We start from the raw sequence: 26,678 nt of genomic DNA, 5'->3' as shown, positions 1-26,678 counted from the left end.
TTTATCGGGATTGTGTAATAATAATTAATAAATATAAAATACGGCTATGAATTGAGTTGTATTTACATAATTAATAAAATAATATTTTTATTTTTATAGTACATGGAAGTTTAAATTCACACTCTTACATATTAAATGTCTCAATTCTCAACAAATTTTTAATTTTATGAATTGCATTATATTACTTCATTCCGTTTGCTGACGATGAAATGTCCAAACATCATCGATTAAATGACTTTGAAATTGTACTACATGATTGAGCTTAATGATTGAAAGCACCCATGATTGAGCTTTTAGTTTTAGCACTTCCTAGTTGTAAGAAAAGAAGAGAAAAAAAAAGCCCTTATTTTTTTTATTTTCACCACTACCACTACCAGCTTAATTTAGGTTGGAGGTCAATGACATCAAGTGGTTTCAGCTCTCTCCGATCGTAGCTATAGGTGTTCGAACTGTAGTTATCTCTATCAAATCCACAGTTAATCACTACTAAACCAACTAATTATCGATAAAGGAGTCCTTGCTAGTAGTTCATAAGAACAAAGGTTATATGATTTTTTTTGACACAACAAGGGTGCGTTTGATTCGTAAAATAATAAGGACTTGACAGAACAGTACAGGACAGGACAGGACAAACCTATACCGAAAAGATATAGGACGATAATATTTTTATATTCGAAAATAAAATGAGTATTTTCGTATTTTTTATATTTGTACTGTGGACAAAAAGTTGTCCCGTAGTTTAGTGAGGGACAAAAAATCTTGTTTTTGTCCTGTCCCTTGCTATCTAATTTGTCCAGTCCCATAACAAATTTCAAATCAAACAGAGTACAACAAAAGTTGTCCTGTCCAGTCCCTTGTTTTTTAGCAAATCAAACGCACCCCAAAAGTTATATGATGAAACCAAAAACAATAGCACTCTAAAAATAGATACGAAAATTCGACTAATGAGTTTATGACTTATGAAAATTTTGTTTTAAGAGTCTAAAATTTATGTTTCGGTTGTTTTACCTTTGAGCTGACCCTAATTTAAATATTTTATTTTAATTGTAACTACTTTTAAATTCAAATTTGTATATGATTATATTTGTCAAACAATGTATAAAAAGTTATATTGATACTTTGTGAATTTTTTTAAAAAAAATTATATTGATAGTGCATTAAAAATTATACAAAAACTTAAAAAAAGAAAATAACTAACACTTTAAAGGCCCCAATTTAAAGTATTTTATTTTATTTTATTTTTGGTCAGCTAAAGTATTTTATTTTATTTAAAACAATTAAAGTATTTTATTTTATTAAAAACAATTAAAAGTATAATAATTTTGATAATTAGTAGTGGGTGCCTTATAAATCAATACTCGCTCCGTCCCTAGTTGACCACATTCACATTTGTCAATGCATAACTTTAATCATTAATATCTTAAATTATCTTTTATTAAAAATTATATATTTTGAAAATATTCATCGAGACAAATCAAACATTTCATATGCTAATATTTGCATATACATATTACTAAAAAAATATAGTCAAAGGAGATCATATAAATAGTAGATAAAGTAAAAAATAAATTATTTATTTTGAAACGGATGAATTAAATAAAATAAAGAAATTTTATCAATAAATAAATAAAATAAAGAACTCAAGAAAAGATATTTGCTACACTCTCGAATCCATCATCCCATCTTTTGAACTCCACAAGAGAAAGAAAGAAAAAAAAAACCCAAAAGATAATAAAAATAACGAGTTAACTCATCTCATAAGCCAGCAATTTTCACATTTCATAACTAAAAGCCAAACGAGTTAACTCAATCAACCAGAACTTTACTCTTCTTCTTCCTTCCATTTCAACTTTTTCTCTGTTTCATCATTCATATACCAAAAAATTCCCATAACCCCATCAAAATTCAACAACAACCCATTTATTGAATCAACCTTAACATCACCATTCTTCACTTTGCTAAGATTTTCCTGCAATAACCAAAGTTTGCAGAAGATGTAAAGCATAATGCATACAAACTGTTCGATGAAATTCCTCAACCATGTCGTGTACACAAAACCCATTTCTCCACCTTTGCATCACTATTGATCCTCTTCCCTACACTGCTCCCTTCATTATCACTCCAACATAACCCTTTAACCATGTTGTTGTTCATGGAAAGCTGAAAACTTTTTCTATGGTTAACCAAAATGTACCTTCTAACATCATCTGGTAACATCAGTGTGTATCTCTCCGAACATGTCACTTGTTCAACCAATGAATGTCCGGTTGAATTTGACCGTGAAAGTTTCAATTTTGATGCATGCCCATCTTCACAATTGATACTTTCTTCTTTGTTCATTTCATCGCCAATTTGGTTCGGGTTTTGGTTCTGGTCATTGGAATCATTATTTTGAGCGATTTCAGGTACGGTTTTTAGAGTGATTTCGGGCACGGTTTCGGGACTTTCTTCACACGTTTGGTCATTGTTGAAATGAGTTGGAATAATCATTGCTACTTGACAAGAATCTTGGTTAAGATTTGCGCGACAAACAGGACATGTAACATGTGAAGCTAACCATGAATCAATGCATTGAGGGTGAAAAACATGGTTGCATTTAGGTAGTAATCTTAAGGTATCATTTTCTTTGAAATCTGTTAAACAAACTGCACATTCCAATGGTCCTTTATCTGTTTTAAGATCCTTGATTGTTGAGAAAAAGAGGATAGGAAAAGTGTTGAGGAGTTCTTTGTTGATACCTTGTGAACATGAACATGGACAATCAGTGATTATGATGCGTGATTCGACACAATTCCGGACGTAGCAAAAGATGATTCCTAAGAATAGAAGTAGACAAAGTAAGGCACCTCCTGTGATTACAAGGGAAGGTTGCCATCTATGTTGAGAGATGTCGGTCGGAACCGCTTGCATGGATCCTTGTGATTCAACATGGTTTAGGAATAGAAGAATGAGGAATGGAATTAGAGTTGTGAGGGAAGTAAAGTTGAAGAGTTTGAGATGAAAATTAAGCATATTTGTGATAGTTGATTGAAAAAGTTGAGTGATGTGAGATGAGTAGTTTAGTGGAGTTGTTTTAGAGAAAGGAATAAGAAGAAAGAGAGAAGAAGAGTGATTGTTATAAAGGGGTGAGGAGAGGAAGCAAGATGGGAAGTTCCATTTTGTTGCTTGAAGAACAAGGATTTGGTTTAGTGGAAGAAAAGGTTGAGAGATGAACGGTGAAGAGTGAAGTGTGAATTGAACACTACTTTTATGTTACTTTTGATGAATTCTAAGGGACTATAAATATTAAATATAGTAGGAGAAACTTGTAAGATATTTTAATTAATTAATTAATTGATTAATGTTCATTTATGTTAATTAATAAAAATATAGTATTGCTCATTTATGGTTTTTTGGTTAGTAGAAAAGTTGGAAGGAAAGAAACTCTAAAAATACGAAAATACTATCTAGTGAGTAGTGACCCTAGGATAGTACACCCTCTAGTTATATACAAGAAGAAATTTACTTTTTAAATTCATTATAAAATTGATGTATCTAAACTATAATATTATCTTGATACATGAATTTTACGATGAATTTAAAATAATTTTTTTTTCTTATATATGCAAACGAAGGGAGTAGTATTAAGAACCATAAAGAATTCAATTCAAATAAGGAAAATGTTAAACAGTACTTTCGGACACTGTTTAAGTATATTAAAATAGATATTATGTCTCAAAATGCGTGCATTCAATGTTTTAAAAGTATAAAAAGTTATTTTTTTAATATAAATTTTATTTTTTATTTTCTTTTTATGTATGCTTGACAAGTACCCCGAAAACACAGTTTAGCATCACCGTTCAAATAATAATGAGATTGAGACAATACTAGTTTATAGATGACAAAAATAATTTAAAAAAGAAAAAGATAATGAGGTAGTTGTTTGTGCATTTACACGTTATTTTCTCTTGAAGTGGAAGAAAGCTAGTTTTGGTGGTTTCCATGCATATGTATTGCTTTTCTCATTCCCCATAATTCAATTTCAGCAAAGCAGGGAGTAGACGACACAAATTGAGTTATTTTCCTTCTGTCAATGTTGCGTCACTTCATATTTACATGTTCCAAACAATACATTATTCTAGAAATTCCGGAACACTCTTGAACATTTTATTTAAAGAAATAATTTATTTAAAAAGTGAAATATTTCAATTTTCAATGCATTATAACCTTACACATTTTCAAAATAATTTAAGAAAACCTTATTCCCTTCGGACAGAAATATAAGAAAAAAAAAACACATTAAATTTTGGTTGTTATTATAAGGAAAAATTAACTACTTTGAAGTGTTTTTTTGCTTATACTCCCTTTGTCCCTAATTATAGGCACCCTTTCAAAGATAAAATTTGTCTCTAAATATAAGTCTTATTTCAATTTCCTAGACACATTTATTATTACCTTTTCAAACATAACCATACTTTACATTGAAATCCAAAAACTCAACTACAAATACATCTTTTCACTAAGGACAATTTAGTAATTATAATACCCAAAAAATACACATTTATTACACTACGAACTTTTCTTAATATGCGTGAAAAACCTCAATGAGGGCTTATATTAAGGGACGGAGAGAGTATTTGTGTCTGAATGAAGTACTATTTAAGATGCTTAAAAATATCCTAGAAATACTGGATTTTCCTTTTTAAATTACTCTTTTCAGTCTTGTTATAAAGTCTTTAATATTCAATAAATTTAAAAATAAAATATTTTTTATAATTAAGATTGGAGGAAGTACTCAATTTTGGAATTTTATTCAATAATAATTTTCTTCTAACATTAAGGCCCAAGGGAGTATACAAAAGGGGATGATGTTTGAAGTCCAAATCGAATTGATCTAATTTCACCTAAAACTATTTTATTTTAGATTAACTCAACCTGATTTTCAAAGCTAAAACTATTAAAATCGGTCAACTTTACTAGTTACCATGCAATTTTTGAGAACCATAATTAAGAGAACAAAAATTGTTTTGTCAAATATTGTTTTTTTGTGTGTATTAAAGGAAAATGCTTATGTATTCTAATGATATTTGTTAAGGATTCATATATAATTTTTTTAGAAAATACGTAGTAAAATATATGAAAGAGATTAATGTAAATATATATAGTGTCGTGTGTCAATATTTTGTTGTTTAAATAACATAACAAAATATTGGTAAGTTGGTTTTTGCTATTGTTTTGGGAGTTACTACATCTTCTTTTTTTTTTTAAGAAAAAAATAACAATGCATTCAAATCGGCAGAACGTATCAATCAAAATCATTACATGTTCAAATTCGCTAAAAATTAAAAAGGATAAATCTGCAAATAAGCTCACAACATCCGAGTTACTAAGCATAAAACGGCTCAATGTCTACAAATATGACAAACTTATAATTGATATAATAAAATCCAAGTGTCCGGAATAGTCATGCCTCCGGATCTGCAATGTTGACGACTCTAAAATCATTGAATCTGCTCTGAATTTGGATTGAAACAAATCTGCAAATTTAAACAAAACAAACACCGTACAAAGACGAGACAAACACCATACGAATACGGGATAACAAACAACTCGACACTAAGGCAGGACAAACGAAGAAAACACTCAAATGAAACCTATGTGTAAATCGCTTATTGAATTGAAAAAGAAATAAAAAACAATCAAGAGTGGTGATTCCAGATCACAATTGATCCTAAATCACCCTTCTCTGATGGATGAACCAAGAAAAAAGAAAAGAAGAATTAGGGTTAGTGGCGGCTTACTACTTCTATTTAATTTCAGTGTAATTTATTTCTTTTGGACTTAGGTCTTCTTTTAAAAAAAAAGGGTCTTCATTGATTTTTTTTTTGTAACAAAGAGGACATTCGCCCAACAAAAAAAAAGGTTTACAAGGCAATTAACCTAGGAGATGCAACTCCCACGACATCAACGAGCAACAAAGAACTAACAAAAGAGGACACGTCTCAAAATTTAATGTTCCATTATACATGAAGCAACCATAATTGGCTAACGCGTCCGCGCAATGATTTGCTTCCTGATACGTGTGTTGAACTACAAGAATCCAATCTAAAGCTAAGGGCATCTCCAATGGGGGGAACTTAGATGGGTGGGTTAAGTTACTTTTTGTGGACCCAAATTGCCATGTAGGATTTAAGAATTTGATAAGCAACTTTCACCAATTTTACTCCAATGGCATTAAAATAAGCAACTCATATTTGACCCCACCAATTTGTATATATTTTTTATTTTCATTTAATTTTGATTTAAATTTTTTTTATCAATTATTTTATTAATATATATGGTTAAATCCAATAAATGTTTAAAAAACATTAAAAATATATAATAAATACATAAAAATATAATAAATTTATTTTAAACGATGAGAAATACATAGCGACAATAACTAGCAAGTGACGAAAAATACGCAACAATAAGAAATACATAATAAAATAAAATACATAACAATAAATTATATAAATTAATTTTCGTTGTTCTCATGCCTGAAGTGTTCCCAAATATGCTCCACCAAATCTGCTTGAAGTTGATGATGAATTTGTTTTTCACGCATATGTGCTCGCCTTTGCATGTATGTTTCTAAAAAGAGTGGATGAGGACCATGAGATACTTTAGCCGATGGAGTGTCATTATCGACATGATCGTAATCAAAATTACCATCATGTATGTCACGTTCGTCTTCGACAATCATGTTATGCATTATGATGCATGCATACATGATATGTTTCATTGTATTCATGTGCCAAGAACGCGCCGGACCACGTACAATTGCAAATCGAGATTGGAGCACTCCAAATGCCCGTTCCACATCCTTTCTTACTGATTCTTGTCGTTTGGCAAATAATTTTCTCTTTTCTCCTTGTGGCATTGGGATGGTTTTGACAAATGTAGACCACTCGGGGTAAATTCCATCCGCTAGATAGTATCCCATATTATATGAGGTGGAATTCACTGAGTATTGTACCATGGGTGCTTCCCCTTCCAAAATGTCGAAAAACACGTTGGACGTGTTTAAAACATTGATGTCATTGTTTGAACCCGGAGTACCAAAAAAAGCATGCCAAATCCACAAGTCATAGGATGCAACGGCCTCAAGCATGATTGTTGGTTTGCCATGATCTCCTCGACAAAATTGCCCTTTCCACGCCACTGGACAATTTTTCCATTCCCAATGCATACAATCAATGGAACCTAACATACCTGGAAAGCCACGTGCCTCCCCTATTCGTAGTAGGCGTTCAGTATCTTCATTGTTAGGCCTTCTTAGGTATTGAGGCCCAAAAATTGTGTACACTCCAGTTACAAACCTCTCTAAACACTCCACCGTTGTACTTTCGCCAATTCGAACATAGTCATCCACATTATCAGCAGGCACTCCATATGCCAATAAACGAATAGCAGCAGTGCACTTCTGCAATGGTGAAAGGCCTACTCTACGAACTGCGTCAACCCTTGTTTGGAAGTAGTTGTCATGATTTCCAAGGGCTTCAACAATTCGAAGAAACACATGCCTTCGCATTCTAAATCGTCGTCGGAATTGGTCGTCTGTGTAACAACTAGTTTTTACCGGTTAGTTTTTTATAACACATTTTACCGGTTAGTTTTTTATAACAACTAGTTTTTTACCGGCTAGTTTTTTATAACGGCTAGTTTTTACCAACTAAATTTTTATAAAGGCTAGTTTGTACCGGCTAGTTTTTTATAACGATTAGTTTTTACCGACTAATTATTTATAACGGCTAGTTTTTTATAACGATTAGTTTTTTTGGCACAAATAGATGTTATGTTTCCATTGATGTGCTTTGTTCAAAGCATATGGATTTTTTTAAACAGCCATTGGAAAGCCTTTAATTGATATTTATAATAAGAAAATATGTTTGTTGGATAAATTAATTTCCAATTCCTACCGTTGGAAAGCTTTAAATTGTTTTTAAAAAGTAAAACAATGTTTTTGGTTTGACACATAAATTCCAATCCTCCAATTTTTCAATAAAAATAATAACTATGGGACCCACTAATACCTATTAAAATAATGATTTTTATTGTTAAGCCACCCAAGTTAAGAGTTGCAATATGAAGTTCCATCCCCTATTTCTAAGCAACTTCCAATGCCATGTCATCCAACTCCAATGGTAAAAAAAAATAAGACATGGTTGCTTAGCCTTAAGAACTCAATAAGATACTTGCATTGGAGATGCCCTAACAATCGACGAATATTTTCTACAATAGCTCTCCTAACTAGCTAGGTTTGCACATCTATTTGAAGTAATGGCTCCGACAACAATTAAAGAATCCACGTTCAACTCCACCATTCTAACATTAAGCCTCCAAATATAGCAAAGTCCCTCCAAAACTCCCCATAACTCCGCCAAACAAAACATTACTATGGCCGATAAATTTAGCAAAACCTCCCAATCACTCACCATGACTCCCTCTTAAGATGCCACCACAGCCTATCCGACCACCATCTTGACACGAACCATCCGTATTAAGTTTTACCCACCCCTCCTGAGGCTAGGAATGCTCCATTACATTAACCATATGCCTAATAGAATTTTCTTTAATACTAGTAGAAAAACTATCTAAAAGACTCAAAAATTTGCTTCCATCATTCCCCATGTTAGTTAACATATCCGCATAAACATTAGCTTCGCGATAAGAATGACAAACCTTAATCTCTCAATTAAACTCAATAATTCTTCTAATCCTTTGAATTAAGCTCCACCCCATGACACAACCAACGATGTCTTTAGAAATACAAATTTCTACAAATTTATAGCCTTCTCAAAAGCCAACTCCATTGCAATAAGAACCATCAATAATTCCGCCACAATGACACTTAAAATTCCAAATGACTTCGCAAAACCACAAATCCATTTACTATCACTAGCGGGTAATTATTATATTTTTAAATTTGATACTTATTAATTTTTACTCTGTTTACGATTTTAAAAAATGATCTAAACAAAATCTAAAAACTAATTTTAACGAGACTTTTTTTTTAAACTTGTTTGCTTAAAAAAAAAATTGATACATAATTATAAAAACATATTTCTATTAGGGTTTTCTTAAAATTCTATAAACACTAATTTTTTAGTAATCCGTAACAAATGAATCTTTTAGTCTTCTTTTTATAAAAAAAATAAAAGAAAATAAAATTCTTTTAAAGTGAATGTCATTCATAATTTTCAATATAATTATTTTTTTCTTCTATTCTTTAATTAATTGACAGTACAATATTTCTAAAATATTATATTTCTCTTTATATTGTGATAAAAAAAATACTACACCAATAGATATTAACAAGATTAATTTAACATATTTTTAACTCCCTCCGGTCCTATATATAAGAAATATTTTTGTTTTAGATTCATCGTAAAATTTAAGCTTAACTAGACATTTGGTCGCTTACATTTATTTTAGGTTTTTTAATTTATTCCCTTATGTTTAAAAAGTATCAATTTGGTCCCTTACGTTTCCATTAGGTTTCAATTTAGTCCTTTCCGTCAGTTCTGTCACATGTGGCAGCCAATTTGCATATGTGGACAAACACGTGGATACTTGGACACACTGACACTTGTATATTTCAAACGGTGTTAGTAAGAAAACTAACGGAAATGACTAAATTGAAACCTAATGGAAACGTAAGAGACCATATTTATATTTTTTAAACGTAAGGAACCAAATTGAAACCTAAAATAAACGTAAAGCCTAACATTTATGTATTTAGACAATACATAAATTTTACGATAAATCTAAAATGTGAAATATTTCTTATATACTAGTACAATGCAAGACCGGATGAAGTAATAGTATATGAGTGTGTGTAAAAACTTTAAACGATACTTACCTGTTTTAAAACATTGGGAGTAATAGGCTTATTATGATGGGCAATATGATTTGTCAAAGAAAAAACGATGGCTAATGATTGGAACATGAAACAAAAAGTAGTAAAAATAATCTTCGTATAGAACAAAAATTGCAGTAGCAGAATCTACAAGCAAAGTTATTTATGTTTTTGAAAAGGAGTGTAAAACATGGACAATCAATCCATTTTCTTCTCTTTTTACAAGAAAAAACAAATTATTACAAACACTACATTTTCCAAACAAATAAAGAAAAATCAGATTTCACACTCCTTTTAAGTTTATTACTCCCTCCTCCGTACCACAATATATGTCACTTTGACACTTTTACATATATTAAAAAAAATAATTATTGTGCTTGACAAACAGAGCATAGACTTTTATATATTGAACAAAGTTTTGGTACAAAACATATTTCTAAACTATATCTTTAATAGGTTGATCTCAATGAATGAGCTCGAAACTCAATATATGATGAATGATTAGAAAGACATGCATGGTTGATTTCATAGGTAATAGATTAATGTGGTTTTATTGTTAGGAAGTGAATTTAGAGTAGAAATTACCTTCGAGTCTTTTGAATCTTGTCGAGTGTGAGGAATGGTGAGAATATAGGGTTTAGCTTGTCAATAAATTCTGCAGATATATATATAGGTTTTCGGAGCCCATGTTCCTTTAAAAAATGCAAAAATAAAAGGAGATATTCTTTTTACCAGCGCAAACATTTCTATTTTTATTATATATTCTCCTACTTACGTAAGTAGTGGTCGTTGTAAAAAAAAAACATATATATGGTAAAAAAAAACTACTGAATTTCTTTGTTGAGTCTGACACATATGTGGCCAGATCAAAACGGGCAATGCCAGAGCTTTGCACAAAAGGTGAGCTCTCTAATTTTTCAGACACGACTGTGGCAGGCTTCCCAAGCTTGGTAATTTATTGACCTTTTAATTCCTTCAACATTTAGTGACGGTTTTCTTAACTTTTTGCTACGACCAACAATTGAGTACATTGATTTTTCAACTTCTCTTCATTAAGGAATATCTTCCACTTATTATAAATAAAGAATACTACTAAATAAGGATTATCTTCCACTTATTAAAATTTAGGCTTAAATGATCAATTCGTCCCTGTAAGTTCGCAAATTTTTGGTTTTCATCTCTGTATCTTTTTTTTTGTTTTAAAATAGTCCCTAAATGTGCAAATCCATTTCGTTTTAGTACCTAACGTTAAGTGCCGTTGCAAAAATGGTGACGTGGCAAACATAGGCTGACGTGACAATGTGTGACATGACAAACAAGGATGATGTGTCAATAATGATGCCCAGTCATCCATTAATTTAGAGGAATCAAATCCAAAAATAAAATTGCAGTGGGGGACCAAAACCAAAAAAACGAAATTAAACTCAAAAACATATTTTTATTCTTTTTTCTTTAAACCCAAAAATGGACTCATATTTCTCTAAATCCAAAAATTTGTGTTGAATGTACTAAAACGATATTTTTCTTCTTCTTTCTTCTCCCCAACCTAAAATTTCATAAAACATTTTAACCAATAAAAAATTGAGTTTTCTGGTACAACATTTATTTTGATTTAATCAAAAGACCATATTAATTTACTAATCACCATCTTCAAAATTTGACATGAATTTTTAATCAAACAACTTTATATATAGTAAAATTTGAGTTCCATTATATCCTCAAATGTCAACCAAAAAATTCACAAACTTTTAATATAAAATGACTCGTTTTTATTGTTCCTTTTTTTCTTTTGAACCTCTCAAATCGCATCAATTAAAACGTGTTTTGCAATTTATGGGTTCAGAGAAGTATGAGTCAATTTCTGAGTTTAGAGAAAAAAAAATATGTTTTTGGGTTTAATTTAGTTTTTTTATTTTGGTCCCTCCAATTTTATTTTTGAATTTGGTCCCTCTAAGTGGATGACTGGGCATCATCATTGACACATCATCCTCGTTTGCCACGTCACACGTTGTCACATCAGCCTCCGTTTGCCATGTCATCATTTTTGAAACGGCACTAACGTTATGGACTAAAACCAAAATGATTTACACATTCAGGGACTATTTTAAAACAAAAAAAGATACAGGGACAAAAACCAAAAATTTGCGAACTTACAGGGACGAATTGATCATTTAAGCCTAAAATTTATTAAAGCTTTTTACTTGTTTTTCACCTTTTCTTTATAAAAACAAGTTTTTTTTTCCTTCTTTTATAAGCAATATTGAATTATAAAGAAGTACAAGAAGTACTCAAACCCCTACAATTTAAGTCAATGAATTATACGCTTTGTAAACATACAATATGATTAGTACATCAATCCGCAAAATAATAAGTGGACTTGCGACCGGCTCTGCCACTAAACCAAATCTACAAAATTGTCGTGATGTTATCAATCAGCACAATTACATCAGCCACCTCGCATCGAAATATGATCAATCTCCATAAACAGAAAAGCTTTAATAAATTTTATTAAAAGCTTAATTTATTTACGTAAAATACTACTAAATGTTAGACATCCTTTAATGCTATCAAACCCGTGCATGCTTAAACCATTGCTTATCATTAATCAATTAAACTAAAATAGAAAGAAGTAAGACAAGTTCAAGATTTCTACACCATAGACCAAATAAATAGGGAGTGCATTCTCTCCCGTCAACGGTATATCTATCAAAATCATGACCTTCTAATTAACAAAAAAAAAAAAACGTGTATTTTCCTAGTGCTCTGCTAGGGTTTGGTTTTATCTTCTCTTATTGAGAAGCTTGTTTTGTTTTCTTATTCACCAATACATTCTATTTCACTACAACACATAACTTTTGCATAGCTACCATCCAGTGTGCTATTATGGAACACCCCAATATTGAAGGCTTATCATTGCATGATGGGGAGGAGGGATTTCGTTTTGATTTTGAAGAAGAGGAAGAGGCACAAGCAGATCTACGTTGGTGCCTGGTTGGACGATTTATTTGTGATAGAACCATCCATTTTAACTCCATGAAAGTGAGAATGGCGGATCTATGGAAACCAGTGAGAGGAGTCACGATCAAGGAGACAAATACAGGAAAGATCTTATTCCATTTTAATCACCCACTCGATATGGAAGCAATTCTTAATGGCGGACCATGGACGTTTGACAGTAACACGTTAATTCTGGAGCAGGTTCAGTTAGGTATGCAGATTGATCATATACCACTCTACTATGTCAACATGTGGGTCCAAGTCCACGATCTTCCTATGGAATTGATGAAGGAGAAAGTAGGTATTGCCATGGCCAAGTATATAGGATCTTTTGTGGAGTACGACAAGAAAAACGATTCTTGTTTTTGGCAAGAGTATATGCGGATCAAGGTGAAAATTGATGTCCGTAAACCTCTCAAGAAAGATACTAAAGTAATGAATAAGGTGGGAGCATGGTGTACCGTTAAATTCAGGTATGAGAAGTTAGCGATGTTTTGCTTTGTCTGTGGAATCATGGGGCATACTGAAAACAAATGTGAAGTGAGATTTTCTATGGAGAAGGATGATGGAGTTAGGGAGTGGTCAGCAGAGTTACGAGCAGAACCACCACGAAGACAAGGAGGGAAGTTTGCATCACGGTGGCTGAAGGAGGAACGAGGCGGTCGAATGAAGCAAGTTGGTGATGAAGCGGCTGAGCAATCACACACCCAATCAGGAAGTGCCAGCGTGGAAACCAGTGCTGCTGATTTGGCATCTCGTCCAACACCAATTTCGCAGAACAATTCTCATCCCAGTCAGCCATTAATCACAGCCAGACAAGACCAATCATTACCCATTAATACCTTGTCAATCAAATCCTTTAACCTTAATAACACCAACAACCATGTGACAACTTTCACACCTGTAACCGATCAAATATTAAACCCAGCAATCAATCCAAACAAAAAAACTGCTCCATCAATTCATTATGCCTTCGATAATATCACAGCTTTCCCACCTAATTACTCTTTCACCAATTCACAAACCAGCCCTATCATTATTACCCATTCAATTCCAGACAACGTTACAACAGAACCTGCCAATCCACCGTTATTGACTTTTCATAGTCAAGCTTCTCCCATAGGCCCACAACCAGTTAAGGCAACAAAAAATAAAATTCCAAATCAAAGAACCCTACGTGCAACCCAAATAAAACACGTGACAACCCGACCCGGTCCAGAAACTAACCCTACCCAAATTTCGGCCCAACCCAGACCTGAAAAAAAACCCAAAACTACCAACACGATGTCTAACTCAAACCAGAACCCCATGATTACGCAACAGGAAAGCATCGAAGATACAGAGTCACAGAGTGAAAAAAAGAGGCGAAGAGATGAGGAGAAAGATGAGAACAAGGTGAGCTTGAATGATTCTGAGCATTTTTTAACGGCAGGTCCTGGCAGCCAGGCCTGCCGGGACCAATGAAAATCCTAAGTTGGAATTGCCGGGGTTTGAGCACACCGAGTGCAATTCCTAACCTGCAGAATATTGCTCAAGACCATCTTCCCGATATTCTATTTTTATCTGAGACCTTATCTAAGACTCATACTATGGAAAGAATTCGTGTGAAGTTGAAATTCAATTCCTGTTTGTCTATAGACGTTCAAGGACGTAGTGGAGGGCTGGCAGTCATGTGGAAAGATTCAATAAGTTGTAGAGTGATGAATTACTCTCGAAATTTTATTAATTTGATAGTTAAAGAAAAGGAGGAAGAAGAATGGAGGTTAACTTGTTACTATGGATATCCTGAGCGTGGGAGAAGGAGACAGGCTTGGGACTTATTAAGAGAACTACGAGACATGTCTGATTTGCCATGGTGTGTGATAGGAGATTTCAATGATTTATTGTCACAGGAAGATAAAAAAGGTAGTCATTCTCATCCGAACTGGTTATGTAATGGTTTTCGTAGTGCTGTTGGTGACTGCGACCTCACAGACATACAGTTAGAGGGGTATCCGTATACCTGGACGAAAAGTAGAGGGACGACAAATGTTATTGAAGAAAGGCTTGATAGAGCCATGGTTAATACAGCATGGCTTTTGACTTTTCCCAATGTCAAGCTAGTGAACCTTTTAACTTCTCATTCTGATCATAGTCCTATTTTGCTTCAAAATTCACCGGTGTTGAGGAATGTAAGAACTTACTCTTTTCGCTTTGAAAACAGTTGGTTAAAAGAGGATGACATTGTTGATGTGGTGGAGGAGGGCTGGGGTAGAGAGCGAGGCGGTGATATTATCGGCAAAACAGTCAGGTGTGAAGAAAAACTTAAAAGGTGGGGGAGAAGAAAGAGAATGAAATTCAAACAAGAAGTGTTGGAGTGTAGTGAAGAGATGGAAAGATTGCGGGGATGCCACGATGATTCAAATGCGGGGCGTTTCCAAGAGTGCCAGGAGAAGCATGCCAGATTGTTAGTTCAGGAAGAAGCTTATTGGAGACAAAGAGCAAAAATGCATTGGTTGAAGGAAGGAGATTTGAATACAAAATTTTTCCATATGTCGGCTTCTTCGAGGCAACGGGTAAAAAAAATAGATAAACTTGTGAATGATGATAATGTGGCTATTTCAACTCAACCAGAGCTTTGTGAAGTTGCCCTAAATTATTTTAACCAGCTCTTCAAATCAAATTCAACGGTGCATGATCCTATTCTGTCTATAATTACACCTAAGATAACTCAGGAGGATAATGAGCGTCTTGTGATGCCTATTACACGGGAGGAGTTGAAAGAAGCTTTGTTCCAGATGAATCCGGACAAGGCACCTGGCCCGGATGGTTTTAATCCAGCTTTCTACCAGTATTTTTGGGAGTTGTGTGGTGATGATATTTTTGAGGCTGCCAAGGAGTGGTTGGATAGAGGGTACTTTCCTTCATCGCTAAATGAGACTAACATTTGCCTGATACCTAAATGTGAGAACCCAATTTCCATGAAGGATTTGCGACCAATATCTTTGTGTAATGTGCTCTACAAAATGATTTCAAAGATGTTAGCGAATCGTTTGAGAGGCTGTCTTGATAAGTGTGTATCGGAGGAACAGTCGGCGTTTATTGAGGGGAGGTCGATTCTAGACAATGCACTTATTGCAATTGAGGTCATTCATGCTTTGAAAAGAAGAACAAGGGGTATGAAAGGTGAGCTGGCTCTCAAAATTGATATTAGTAAGGCCTATGATAAAGTTGATTGGGGTTTCATGCGTGGTATGCTTGAAAGATTGGGGTTTTCTAATAAGTGGATTCATTGGATGATGCTATGTGTTAGTTCTGTTAACTACTCTGTGTTGGTGAATTTCGAGAAAGTGGGTCCTATATTTCCTGGAAGAGGTTTAAGGCAGGGAGATCCTCTCTCGCCTTACCTTTTTATTTTGGTCACTGAGGGTTTGACGACTTTAATCAAAAGGTCGTTGGCGAGTGGAGATATACATGGAGTACAGATATGTCGCGGGGCACCATCGGTGTCCCACCTTCTTTTTGCTGATGACTGTTTCTTGTTTTGTAGGTCTACAGTGGCAGAAGCTAATCATATGATGAAAATCCTAAAAACCTATGAAGAGGCATCCGGGCAAGAGATAAATTTAACAAAATCAGAGGTGTTCTTTAGCAGGAATTTGAGCAGCGCAGATCAGGAGGATCTATCCAAAATAATGGGAGTCAGACACGTCCTAGGCACGGGTAACTATCTTGGACTACCATCTATGATCGGCAGGAAAAAGAAGGCTGTTTTTGCATATATTAAGGATAGAATATGGAAGCGGATTAATTCGTGGAGAGGAAGGGCGTTATCTAAAGCCGGGAAAGAGGTAATGATCAAGTCGGTTTTGCAAGCAATTCCATCCTATGTTATGAGTGTTTACCTTCTTCCGGAGTCAACCATTAAGGATATTGAGAGAATGATGAATTCCTTTTGGTGGGGTGGCGGTGTAAATAACAAAGGTATCCGTTGGTTGTCTTGGGACCGTATGGTACAACCAAAAAGTCATGGAGGTTTGGGTTTCCGGGATTTACATGCTTTTAACTTGGCGATGATTGCTAAGCAAGGGTGGAAGATCATGACAAATCCTAACACAATAGCGGCAAAAATTTTCAAAGCAAGGTATTTTCCAAATTCCTCTTTTTTTGAGTCAAAAATTGGTCATAATCCAAGTTATGCTTGGAGAGGTCTTTGGAAATCTCGGATTATTTTAATGAATGGTTGTAGGTGGAGTGTTGGCAATGGAACTAGTATAAAGCTCATGAGTGACCCTTGGTTGAGAGAAAAGGAGAGTGCATGGTTACCATCACCACAAACCCAAGGTACACATAATTCAACTGTTAATGAGCTTTTGCTACCTAATATGAAATTATGAAATCGGGAGAAAATTATGGCTATATTTCCATTGCATATTGTTAAAAGTATTCTTGAGATTCCCTTGTTTGATATGATTGAGGAGGATAAGCTTATTTGGATTGATAATCCACATGGTCATTATAGTGTTAAGAGTGGTTATAAAGTGATGATGAATATTACAGGGAAGGTAGGAGTGCAGCTTCAACAGGATGATTGGCAAAGTCTATGGAAAATCCATGCTCCTCCAAAGGCCAAACATCTTTTATGGAGGATTAGTAAAGGTTGTCTTCCGGCGCGCATGAGACTTCAAGAACGGCATGTACCTTGTCCTTTGTCATGTCCACTTTGTAACCATGATATTGAAGACGATTGGCATGTATTGGTTGACTGTGAGGTGAGTATTCAAGCTAGACAAGCAGCAGGTTTGGAAGCTATTCTTCAGCCTATGTTGCAGCGCGCTAGCCAAGCCAGGGAAGTAATTCACGCCATCTGCTCTAATGTTGACAGAGATACGGCTGGCCTTTTTGCTATGTTAATGTGGGTGCTGTGGAACAATAGAAATAACAAAGTTTGGAATGATACGAATGAAACGGGACGCGATCTAGGCATCAAGGCTCAACATCTATGGCATGAATGGGCAGCGATCCAGCAGGTACAGCAAGGATTCCAGCAGGTACAGCAGCAGCAGCAGCGAATATGTTGGCAAAAATTGAATTTTGGTTGGTATAAATGTAACGTCGATGCAGCATTTCATAAGGAGCTTAATAAGACAAGCATGGGATGGTGTGTACGTGATTATATGGGTCGCTTTGTGCTAGCAGAAACAACTTGGATGAATGGAAATTGCTCCATTGTAGAAGGGGAGTCCTTGGCACTACTAGCAGCTATGAAGACTTTGACACAACGTGCCTTACCTCATGTTATATTTGAGACGGATTCCAAAAGTGTGGTGGATGCAATTCATCATTTAAATGTTGGAAGCTCTGAATTTAGTTCACTTATTTGTAGCATTAATAATTTATTGTCTTGTAATCCAAACTTCATGGTAAAGTTTATTAAGCGGCAAGCGAACAACGTTGCTCATACACTTGCTAGAGCGGCGTTGTCATGGCCTAGTCGCTGTACGTTTGAGTCATTACCTCTTTGTATTACTCACATTTTGAATAATGAAATGATATAAGTCTTTGGTTGTCAAAAAAAAAAAAAAATTAAAAAATATAAAAAGAAGAGAAAAGAGGATTTAATGGTTGAGATCAAAACCGGAGAGAATCCAGTGGATAGTACACTAGAGACAATCCACTCCCAAATAAATCAAAGTAAATTTTTTGGTACACATATTATATGAATATGTAATAGTATATTTGTTGAGATGGATAATTCTGATTGGTTTACAAATGATATTTATTAATTTTTCTATATTAAATACTATTTGTGGACCAATCACAATCATTCCAGAATGTTCACAATTTTTTGGTACAAATATTATGTGGATACACATTATTAAATACTCTCTGTCCTAAAATATAAGTAAAAATGAGTCAAAAAAAAACTTGATGTATTTGATTAAAGATTTTGACCAAATACATTCACTTTTGTTGACCAACTTTTGCTTATATTTTAGGACAAGTGATTTCATGCTCTAATTAAACACCTCATAGTACACATTATTAAAATTTACTCTGATTCGGGGTCAGTTCTGACATCAAGTGGTTTCAGCCTCCTTTGATGGCAGTTGCGAACGGTTCAACATCAATCATCACTGAGCCAACCGACGATTATTTACATGAGCTTAACTTAATTGATAATGGATATGACATTTCATATGCAGGGGCGAGATTCGAACCCTAACACCGCACTTATCAAATTTTAAGGGTGAAATTTCTTCTAAGTTAGAAGAAAAAATTTTTACTCCCTAAATTTTAACTCCCTAAATTTCTACTCATTTTCGTTGTACTGGTAGCTTCTCTTTTCTTGGATTCACGCGTCTGATTCCCTACTGCTTCACGAGGTTACAAAAGTGTATCACTTCCGTTGGCCCCGCTCCTCTCACTCCGCCGTTCCACATGGTTACCACCGTTACGTCCGTCACAACACGCTTTCTATTGTTGATCAGATTCCAGAGTTTGCTGATGCTCTATTACTCTTCAGAACGATCGTGCTGTTGTGTTGTATGATCGATCGGTTAAAGCTCCAACACTCTTGCTGAGTCCATTGCTGCTGCTGTTTTATTTTGATGCTAATTTTGACCTAAAAAGTTATGGCAGGTATGCTTGTTTTTTAAGCAATTTCTATTATTCATTGACTATTTTTTTTTTTTTGAAGGAATTATTCATTGACTAATTTAAGCTCTGTTTAGATTGACTTATTTGAGCTTAGTTGCTATAAGTTTTGGGCTAAGTTGCCTAGGTGCGGGTACGACATTTTTGGAAAAATTAATATATTAAGGTAGGGGTATGTACCCGGTACTGGTACCGGTACGCAGATACTCTCCCTCGAATGGAGTACCCGTGCATCATAGGTTTTGGGAGATAGATTGAGAGAAATTATTGAAACAATTATGTAGCTTGTGAACATAGCTTGTAGCATAAATATATAAAAACAATCATCTTGTTTTATCTTACTCAGTTGTTGCTTTCAATCTTGCTGAACTTGATTGTTTGTCTTTATTTTTGAAGTAGCAAGAGCAATTTCTATTGTTTATTGAGTTTTTTCATTTTGGTGAAATGTTGGTAACATTTTTCAATGTAGGGCAAATTGCATTCACACCACTGAGTTATGTTAAAATATCACTCACACCCCTCTAGTTTTGTAAAAACACTAACCTCACATTGCATTATAACACCGTCACTTTGCTGTTAGACACAAAAGAGGAAGTTATTGTCTTACATCTTCTTCTCATCAGGTTCCTAATCGGTGAAACTGGTTCCGAAACCTAAAGCTTCTCCACTATAGGGTAATACTCCCTCTAGTCCTTATTATAAGAAAAAATTTACTTTTTTGGTTTATAGAATGTTTGATGTATCTAGTTCATATCATAAACCAGATACATTAAATATTCTATGAATCTAAAAAGCAAACTTTTTCTTATAATAAGGACCAGAGGGAGTAATAGTGTTTTTCTAGAGTGGATGGATACATCCCGTTTGTCTCACATGTTTGGGGTATTAAATCATTATCAGCTACTTATTGTTATGTGAATAATAAGCCAACTAACTCAGGTTATTCATAAGATGCCAACTAAAAGGCAAGAATCAACTTTTGATAAGTTAAGTAAAAGGCACCCGTAGGTCGATGTTCATTTGACAAGGCATGTTAATTCATGTGTTGTAGTTTTAGTTGCAGTGGAAAAATAGAATAGATTTAGTAAGAGAGTTGCTTCTGCAATGGGGTCGTGCTTTCTTTGAAACTTCCCTTGTTTGGAGATTATTCAACAAGGGAGGAGAAGTAGTCCGATGATATTTTTGCTTTAACAGGTGGCAGACAGTGTTAACTTAGAAGGGAGGTGACTAACACTTGTAAAATTAAATAATGGAGGTCAGTGCTTGATTTAAAAATAGAGGGGTGTTTGTGATATTTGAAGAGAACTTGGGGGAGGACATTCTAATTTACCTTCAATTTATGAGTACTGAATCTATGACAAATTGCAATCAATGTTTACATTGAAAGGAACATTAAATATGGGATCTATTTTTATCAGAATTGCGATCCAGATCGTAAGATCGTATTGTTTTATGATCTTACTCATCCCCAACAATCCGGATCGGTGTTGAATCGAGAACGAAGCAAAATCACTGTATAATCACGCGAAATTGTTGTGAAATCGTGCAATTTTAGATGATTCTATACGATACTGGGCCGTTTTTTCTCGGGTCAATGCCAACCCGCTTTGCAACCCAATTATATAAAACGACAAAAACCCTAATGTTTTAATTTTTCAAATCCTCTCTCAACCAACTGCCTCTCTTGCGCTGCCTCTCTATTCCTTCTTCATCATTGGAGGCTTACGAGTTGTGACCTTTTCTTCATAAAAAATCACTCTATTTTCCTTCCTTCTCACTCTATTTTATTCGAAGCGGAACATATCTTATCCACATCAAAAATAATTAAACTGTAACTTGTTAAGGATTAGAACACAGAGAAGATGAAGATGGAAGCTTCAGTTGCTGCAGCTGCAGTGGAGAAGATAATCGGTTACACCTTCAGAAACAAGAAGCTTCTGGAAGAAGCCCTAACCCACACTTCTATCCGTGAAGCCGTTTCCTACAAACGCCTAGAGTTCGTCGGCGGCGCTGTTTTAGGCCTTGCTATCAGCAACTATCTCTTCCACACTTACACCTCCGTTGACCCCCATCACCTCTCTCTCCTCCGTGACGCAAATGTCAGCACCAAGAAACTCGCTTGTGCTGCCGTTTATCGTGGTCTTCACTATTACGTCCGCCACAACACGTCTTCTATTGATGATCAGATTCGAGAGTTTGTTGATGCGGTTGAGCGAGAGAAGGATTGTGCTGTTGTGTTGTATGGTGGATCGGTGAAAGCTCCCAAGATTAGGGATGGCAACGGGCGCCCATGGGTGCGGGTTTGACACTTACCAAACTCACACCCGAAATCATCACCAAAACCCAAACCCAAACCCAAAGACTGTTCGGGTGGCAAAACAACACCCACGCCCACACCCATTGGGTTCGGGTTTTTTCCACCCAAACCCAAACCCACAACACATTTAAAAATAATTTGCAAATTTAAGAAATTAAATTCCATCATAGACTTTGAATTAAATTACAACTAAAATTAAGGTCTTCCAAAGAAATTCAAAGATAGACTTTCAAGAAATTACAACATATACTTTTAAGAAATTAAATTACAACTAAAATTTATGGTCTTCCAAGGAAATTGAGGGAGACTATCGGGGTAATTAGGTAATTATAAAATATTTCGGGTGGGTGTATGGGTTTCGGGTGTGGGTTTGACTGATACCAAACCCACACCCATATTATCGGGTGTCACCCGAACCCAAACCCAAACCCAGTCAAATCGGGTTTCGCCCGTTGACTTGGGTTTGGGTTCGGGTGGGTCTCTCGGGTTTGGGTTTTTTTGCCATCCCTACCCAAGATTCTTGCTGATATTATTGAATCTATTGCTGCTGCTGTTTATTCTGATGTTGATTTTGATCTTAAAAAATCATGGGTGGTATGGTTATTTTCTAAGCAAATTTCTATTGTTTATTGATTAATTTACTCAATTGTTTCTTTCAATTTTGCTGAACTGATTACTGAAATAGATAATAGAAATGAACATAATAAAAATGCGCATGATAATGAAAAGATTCAATAACATTTTTCAATCTTTGTGAAATTTTAGCATGAAAAATTTCAGTGACATTTTTTTATTGATGAATAGTCAGTACTGACACTGTAGCTCTGATCCATGAAAAATTGTAATCAAGGTTTACATTGAAAGGAACATCAATCATGGGACCAGATTTACTCAATTGGATGAAGGAACTACAAATTCATGAAATATGCTACAATTAGACCTAATTAATTCATTATAATTATTAGATTTACAAATATGATGTTTTAGGTTGTGCATGGGTTTGGTTGGATTTTGTTCTGCCAAACCCAAAATTTACTCATGTGCTTTGACCTGATTTTCAATATTGTCGCTTTCTACAAACCGTGGCTTTGGAGTTAATGATGTGGGAGTTGAATGTGTATGGTTCATGACATGGTATCAGCGGCAATGTAACCATGTTTTTTAGCATTGTTTGGTAAATATGTTAGAATGGGATAGCAGGGGATGTTTGATGTTTGGTGGTGCATTTAAGTTGAAGTTAATGACCATGTTTTTTAGGCAACATTTGGTAAATCGGTTAGGTGGTATAGTAGGATATGTTGTAATCAATGTTGGGAAGCCCCGATACTCCAACAATGCCGAAGTAATATGGGTTAGAAGATATGTTTGATAATATATTATAATTTTTCTTAAAATCTAGAAGCTGCTTTTTTCTTATTAGAGCTTTTAAAAATTGTTGTTTGGCCTAGCTTCTTACTTCTAAGGAAAAAGAAGAGGAAAAAAGCTAGGCCAAACGGTACCTTAATCTCATCTATTCTCATTATCTTTTTCTTTGTCTTTGTTGGATTGTATTTATGATGTTTTTTTTCTATATTCTAATTGCTGCGGAAAAGATATGTAGTTGTCACTTGTTTTGATCATTCTTAGTAATGTGAATGTTTATTATTATTTTTAGTTATGTTTATATATTGTGCATTTATATATCTTGGCCATATCGTATCTTGAATTTCAAAATTTTCCGGTATCTTGAAATTTGTATTGTATCAAGTATATGGGCTTCTTAGATTCAATGTTTGGTATATTGAAGTTAAAAGGGTGAAAGCCTGACACGGGCTAACTTAATAAAAGTTGTACATGATGAGCTTGTGCATTTTCCTTGCTGTCTAAACTCTAAAGTATTCTTGCACGAGCGTGTGCGTTGTATATGAAATCATTTAGTTGCTTTGACCCAACAACTATCACTACCTGATAAATGCTTGTAATTTTTGTTGGCAGGTAATAAGAGGTCTTTTGGAGCCAATAGCGACACTGGATGATCTGCAACAAAAACTACAACCGGTGGTAATGCTATACGAGATCTGCGAAAAGAGTGGTAAAAAGTTGGACATCAGACAATGGGGGAATGGTGCCAAAAGCACTGCCAGTGTTTATGTTGATGAAGAGTTGGTTGCACTGGCTTCATCTGATCGGAAGGACATTGCAAAGCTTGATGCTGCCAAGCTTGCTTTGCATAAACTAGAACCTGTACTGCCTTCCGTTACCGTAGCTGACTTCTGTACCAGATTTGATGGTACCTTTGACATTGAAGCAGCCAAGCAGAAGTTACATAAAATTTGTGAGATGAAAAATTGGACTAAACCAGTGTACAGGTAAACACTGCTAGCTTGCCACTATAAGTTATTATGGCGTGTTGAAAGAAAAACCTTCATTTATAGTTCTGATTTCTGTATATAAAAGTGCATCTTCTTGTCTTCTAGCTTCCTCTGTTAGGAATAATTTGGAATTTTGTCAGGTTTGAGAAAATTAAAAATGATGAGGATGGATGAGAGTATTATTTGTGATTATTTTGTCGAGCATAACATTTTCATTGACTGGAACAGTTTTAAGTTATAGCTTGCATTTGTTAAGTGCCTTCATACCTAGTCACAGGTCTAGACACAGAAAAAAACCTGCTTACGGCATATAACAGAAAACTGGTTCACGACAGATTCTTAGAAAGTTACAATACTCTAATTGAGATTCAATTCAACTAGTCTTTACCATCACTGCTATTTTCTTGTGGTTGTGCTTACTTATTTTTTTGTAAACCGATTTCTTACTTCTATGTAATGTTTCACAGCATTGAGAAAGACGAAGGTAATGCTCAGAACAAGATATATGTAGCTGCTGTTGAGATAGCCACTCCGGATGGTAGACTCCGAATGTTAGGGGATGAAAAGTCTCGGCTGAAGGTTGCACAGAACTCTGCAGCTTCCTTGATGATTCGGGGCTTACAACAAGGCAAGTACCTGTGACAATGACAATTGTTTTAGTTTTTTGATGAAGGTGTTGTAACACTGACTAGATGATATTCCATTTTACAAATAAGTGAACATTATTTTAATTACTTTAATAGTCCTATTGTTATGAATAAAAAATGTCCTATTATCAGGACAGCATTGCAGCTTGGTGTAAGAAATTGGAAGTCCTATTTGATTGTTAAAGTGGTTTGTTGATTAAGCAAAGTGAATTGAACAAATGTTTGACAATTGAGACACTTATATACCTATATGATCACAAGACCAATGTATAGTGTTTAAACACTCATAAAGAAACACTTATCTAAATAAAATAAAACTGATTTAACAATATGGGTCTGTTTGGTGCGCAAGATAGAGAGACAGGATATGATAAAATTATCCTATCCTATTTCTATCCGTTGTTTGGTGCACTAATTGGAAAGGATAAATTAACCTATTACTAATCCTATCCTATTGACTCTTTGTTATTGTAATCATTATTTTGGGCTGGGTTAGCAACCTGATAGGATTATATTAACCTAGCGCGTATTCACTCTTCGATTCTCGCTACACGCTTTTTGCTTCCTTTTTTTTTTTTTTTTCTTTCACGCAACTCCTCTCTAATCCTACTATTTCTGTTTCTCTCTTCTATCAGCTAACCATCGATGAACTTCTGATAACTAGCTTCTTCATTCCTCATCAATATTGTTATTTTATTATCATTATTTTATAACTACGTGAATGACTTCAATTCATCAATGATTTTATATATCTGCCTAATATTAATCCATCGATTTGCTATTGCCTACTATGATTTGCTTTCTCTTTTATTATGATTGCTATTATTTATTGCCTATTATCCATGTTTGTATAACTCTATAATGTCTTCTCATATATCATATGTTAATTGCTATTATTTATTACCTATTATCCATGTAATAAACCCATCGATTTACAAAGTGCTCATCAATGATGTTTGTATAAGAGCTTTTACTGATATTGTTGAAAAATTGCATCGTTGTATGGACAAGAGACTTTATCTTGACCGTGTTTTGTACAATGTTCCTTATTTTTTCTCTCAATCAGAGTTCCTTATTTATGGTGATCATTCTACAACAGAGTTCCTTACACTTGTACAATGTAAGGAACTCTGTTGTAGAATGATCACCGTAAATAAGGAACCTTGATTGAGAGAAAAAATAAGGAACTTTGTACAAAACACGGTCAAGATAAAGTCTCTTGTCCATACAACGATGCAATTTTTCAACAATATCAGTAAAAGCTCTTATACAAACATCATTGATGAGCACTTTGTAAATCGATGGGTTTATTACATGGGTAATAGGCGATAAATAATAGCAATTAACATCTGATATATGAGAAGAGATTATAGAGTTATACAAACATGGATAATAGGCAATAAATAATAGCAATCATAAATTCATAATAAAAGAGAAAGCAAATCATAGTAGGCAATAGCAAATCAATGGATTAATATTAGGCGGATATATAAAATTATTGATGAATTGAAGCAATTCACATAGTTATAAAATAATGATAATAATAACAATATTGATGAGGAATGAAGAAGCAAGTTATCGGAAGTTCATCGATGGTTAGCTAGTAGGATTAGAGAGGAGTTGCGTCAAAGAAAGAAAAAAAGAAGAAGCAAAAAGCGTGTAGCGAGAATCGAAGAGTGAATACGTGCTAGGTTAATATAATCCTTTCAGGTTGCTAACCCAGCCCAAAATAAGGATTAGAATAACAAAGAATTAATAGGATAGGACTAGTAATAGGTTAAATTTATCCTTTCCAATTGGTGCACCAAACAACGGATAGAAATAGGATAATTTTATTATATCCTGCGCAC

General features: G+C 34.3%; 3 protein-coding genes across 3 annotated transcripts; 1 reads left to right on the top strand and 2 right to left on the bottom strand.

Moving 5' to 3' along the window:
* Positions 1 to 1,614: 1,614 nt before the first annotated feature.
* On the bottom strand, positions 1,615 to 3,375 carry LOC123905955 (E3 ubiquitin-protein ligase ATL6-like). The gene has a single exon (XM_045955762.1). It carries the CDS (start codon positions 3,010 to 3,012, stop codon positions 2,035 to 2,037), a length of 978 nt encoding a protein of 325 aa, XP_045811718.1. The 5' UTR covers positions 3,013 to 3,375; the 3' UTR covers positions 1,615 to 2,034.
* A 2,981-nt stretch (positions 3,376 to 6,356) lies between these two features.
* On the bottom strand, positions 6,357 to 8,652 carry LOC123904818 (putative nuclease HARBI1). Its single transcript, XM_045954429.1, has 2 exons — positions 8,579 to 8,652; positions 6,357 to 7,589 (listed from the first exon to the last, which is right to left on the bottom strand). The coding sequence occupies exons 1-2, from the start codon at positions 8,650 to 8,652 to the stop codon at positions 6,497 to 6,499; spliced, it is 1,167 nt and encodes a 388-aa protein (XP_045810385.1). The 3' UTR covers positions 6,357 to 6,496.
* Positions 8,653 to 20,269: 11,617 nt separating this feature from the next.
* LOC123904817 (ribonuclease 3-like protein 2) lies at positions 20,270 to 25,034 on the top strand. Its single transcript, XM_045954427.1, has 4 exons — positions 20,270 to 21,790; positions 22,342 to 22,424; positions 23,805 to 24,178; positions 24,649 to 25,034. Exons 1-4 carry the CDS (start codon positions 21,376 to 21,378, stop codon positions 24,821 to 24,823), a joined length of 1,047 nt encoding a protein of 348 aa, XP_045810383.1. The 5' UTR covers positions 20,270 to 21,375; the 3' UTR covers positions 24,824 to 25,034.
* The last annotated feature ends 1,644 nt before the right edge of the window (positions 25,035 to 26,678 follow it).

This window comes from Trifolium pratense, linkage group LG2, assembly GCF_020283565.1.
Source record: "Trifolium pratense cultivar HEN17-A07 linkage group LG2, ARS_RC_1.1, whole genome shotgun sequence".
Taxonomy (NCBI): domain Eukaryota; kingdom Viridiplantae; phylum Streptophyta; class Magnoliopsida; order Fabales; family Fabaceae; genus Trifolium; species Trifolium pratense.
Note: the sequence above shows the minus strand (reverse complement) of the source record. Positions and strands in the feature narration are given on the sequence as shown.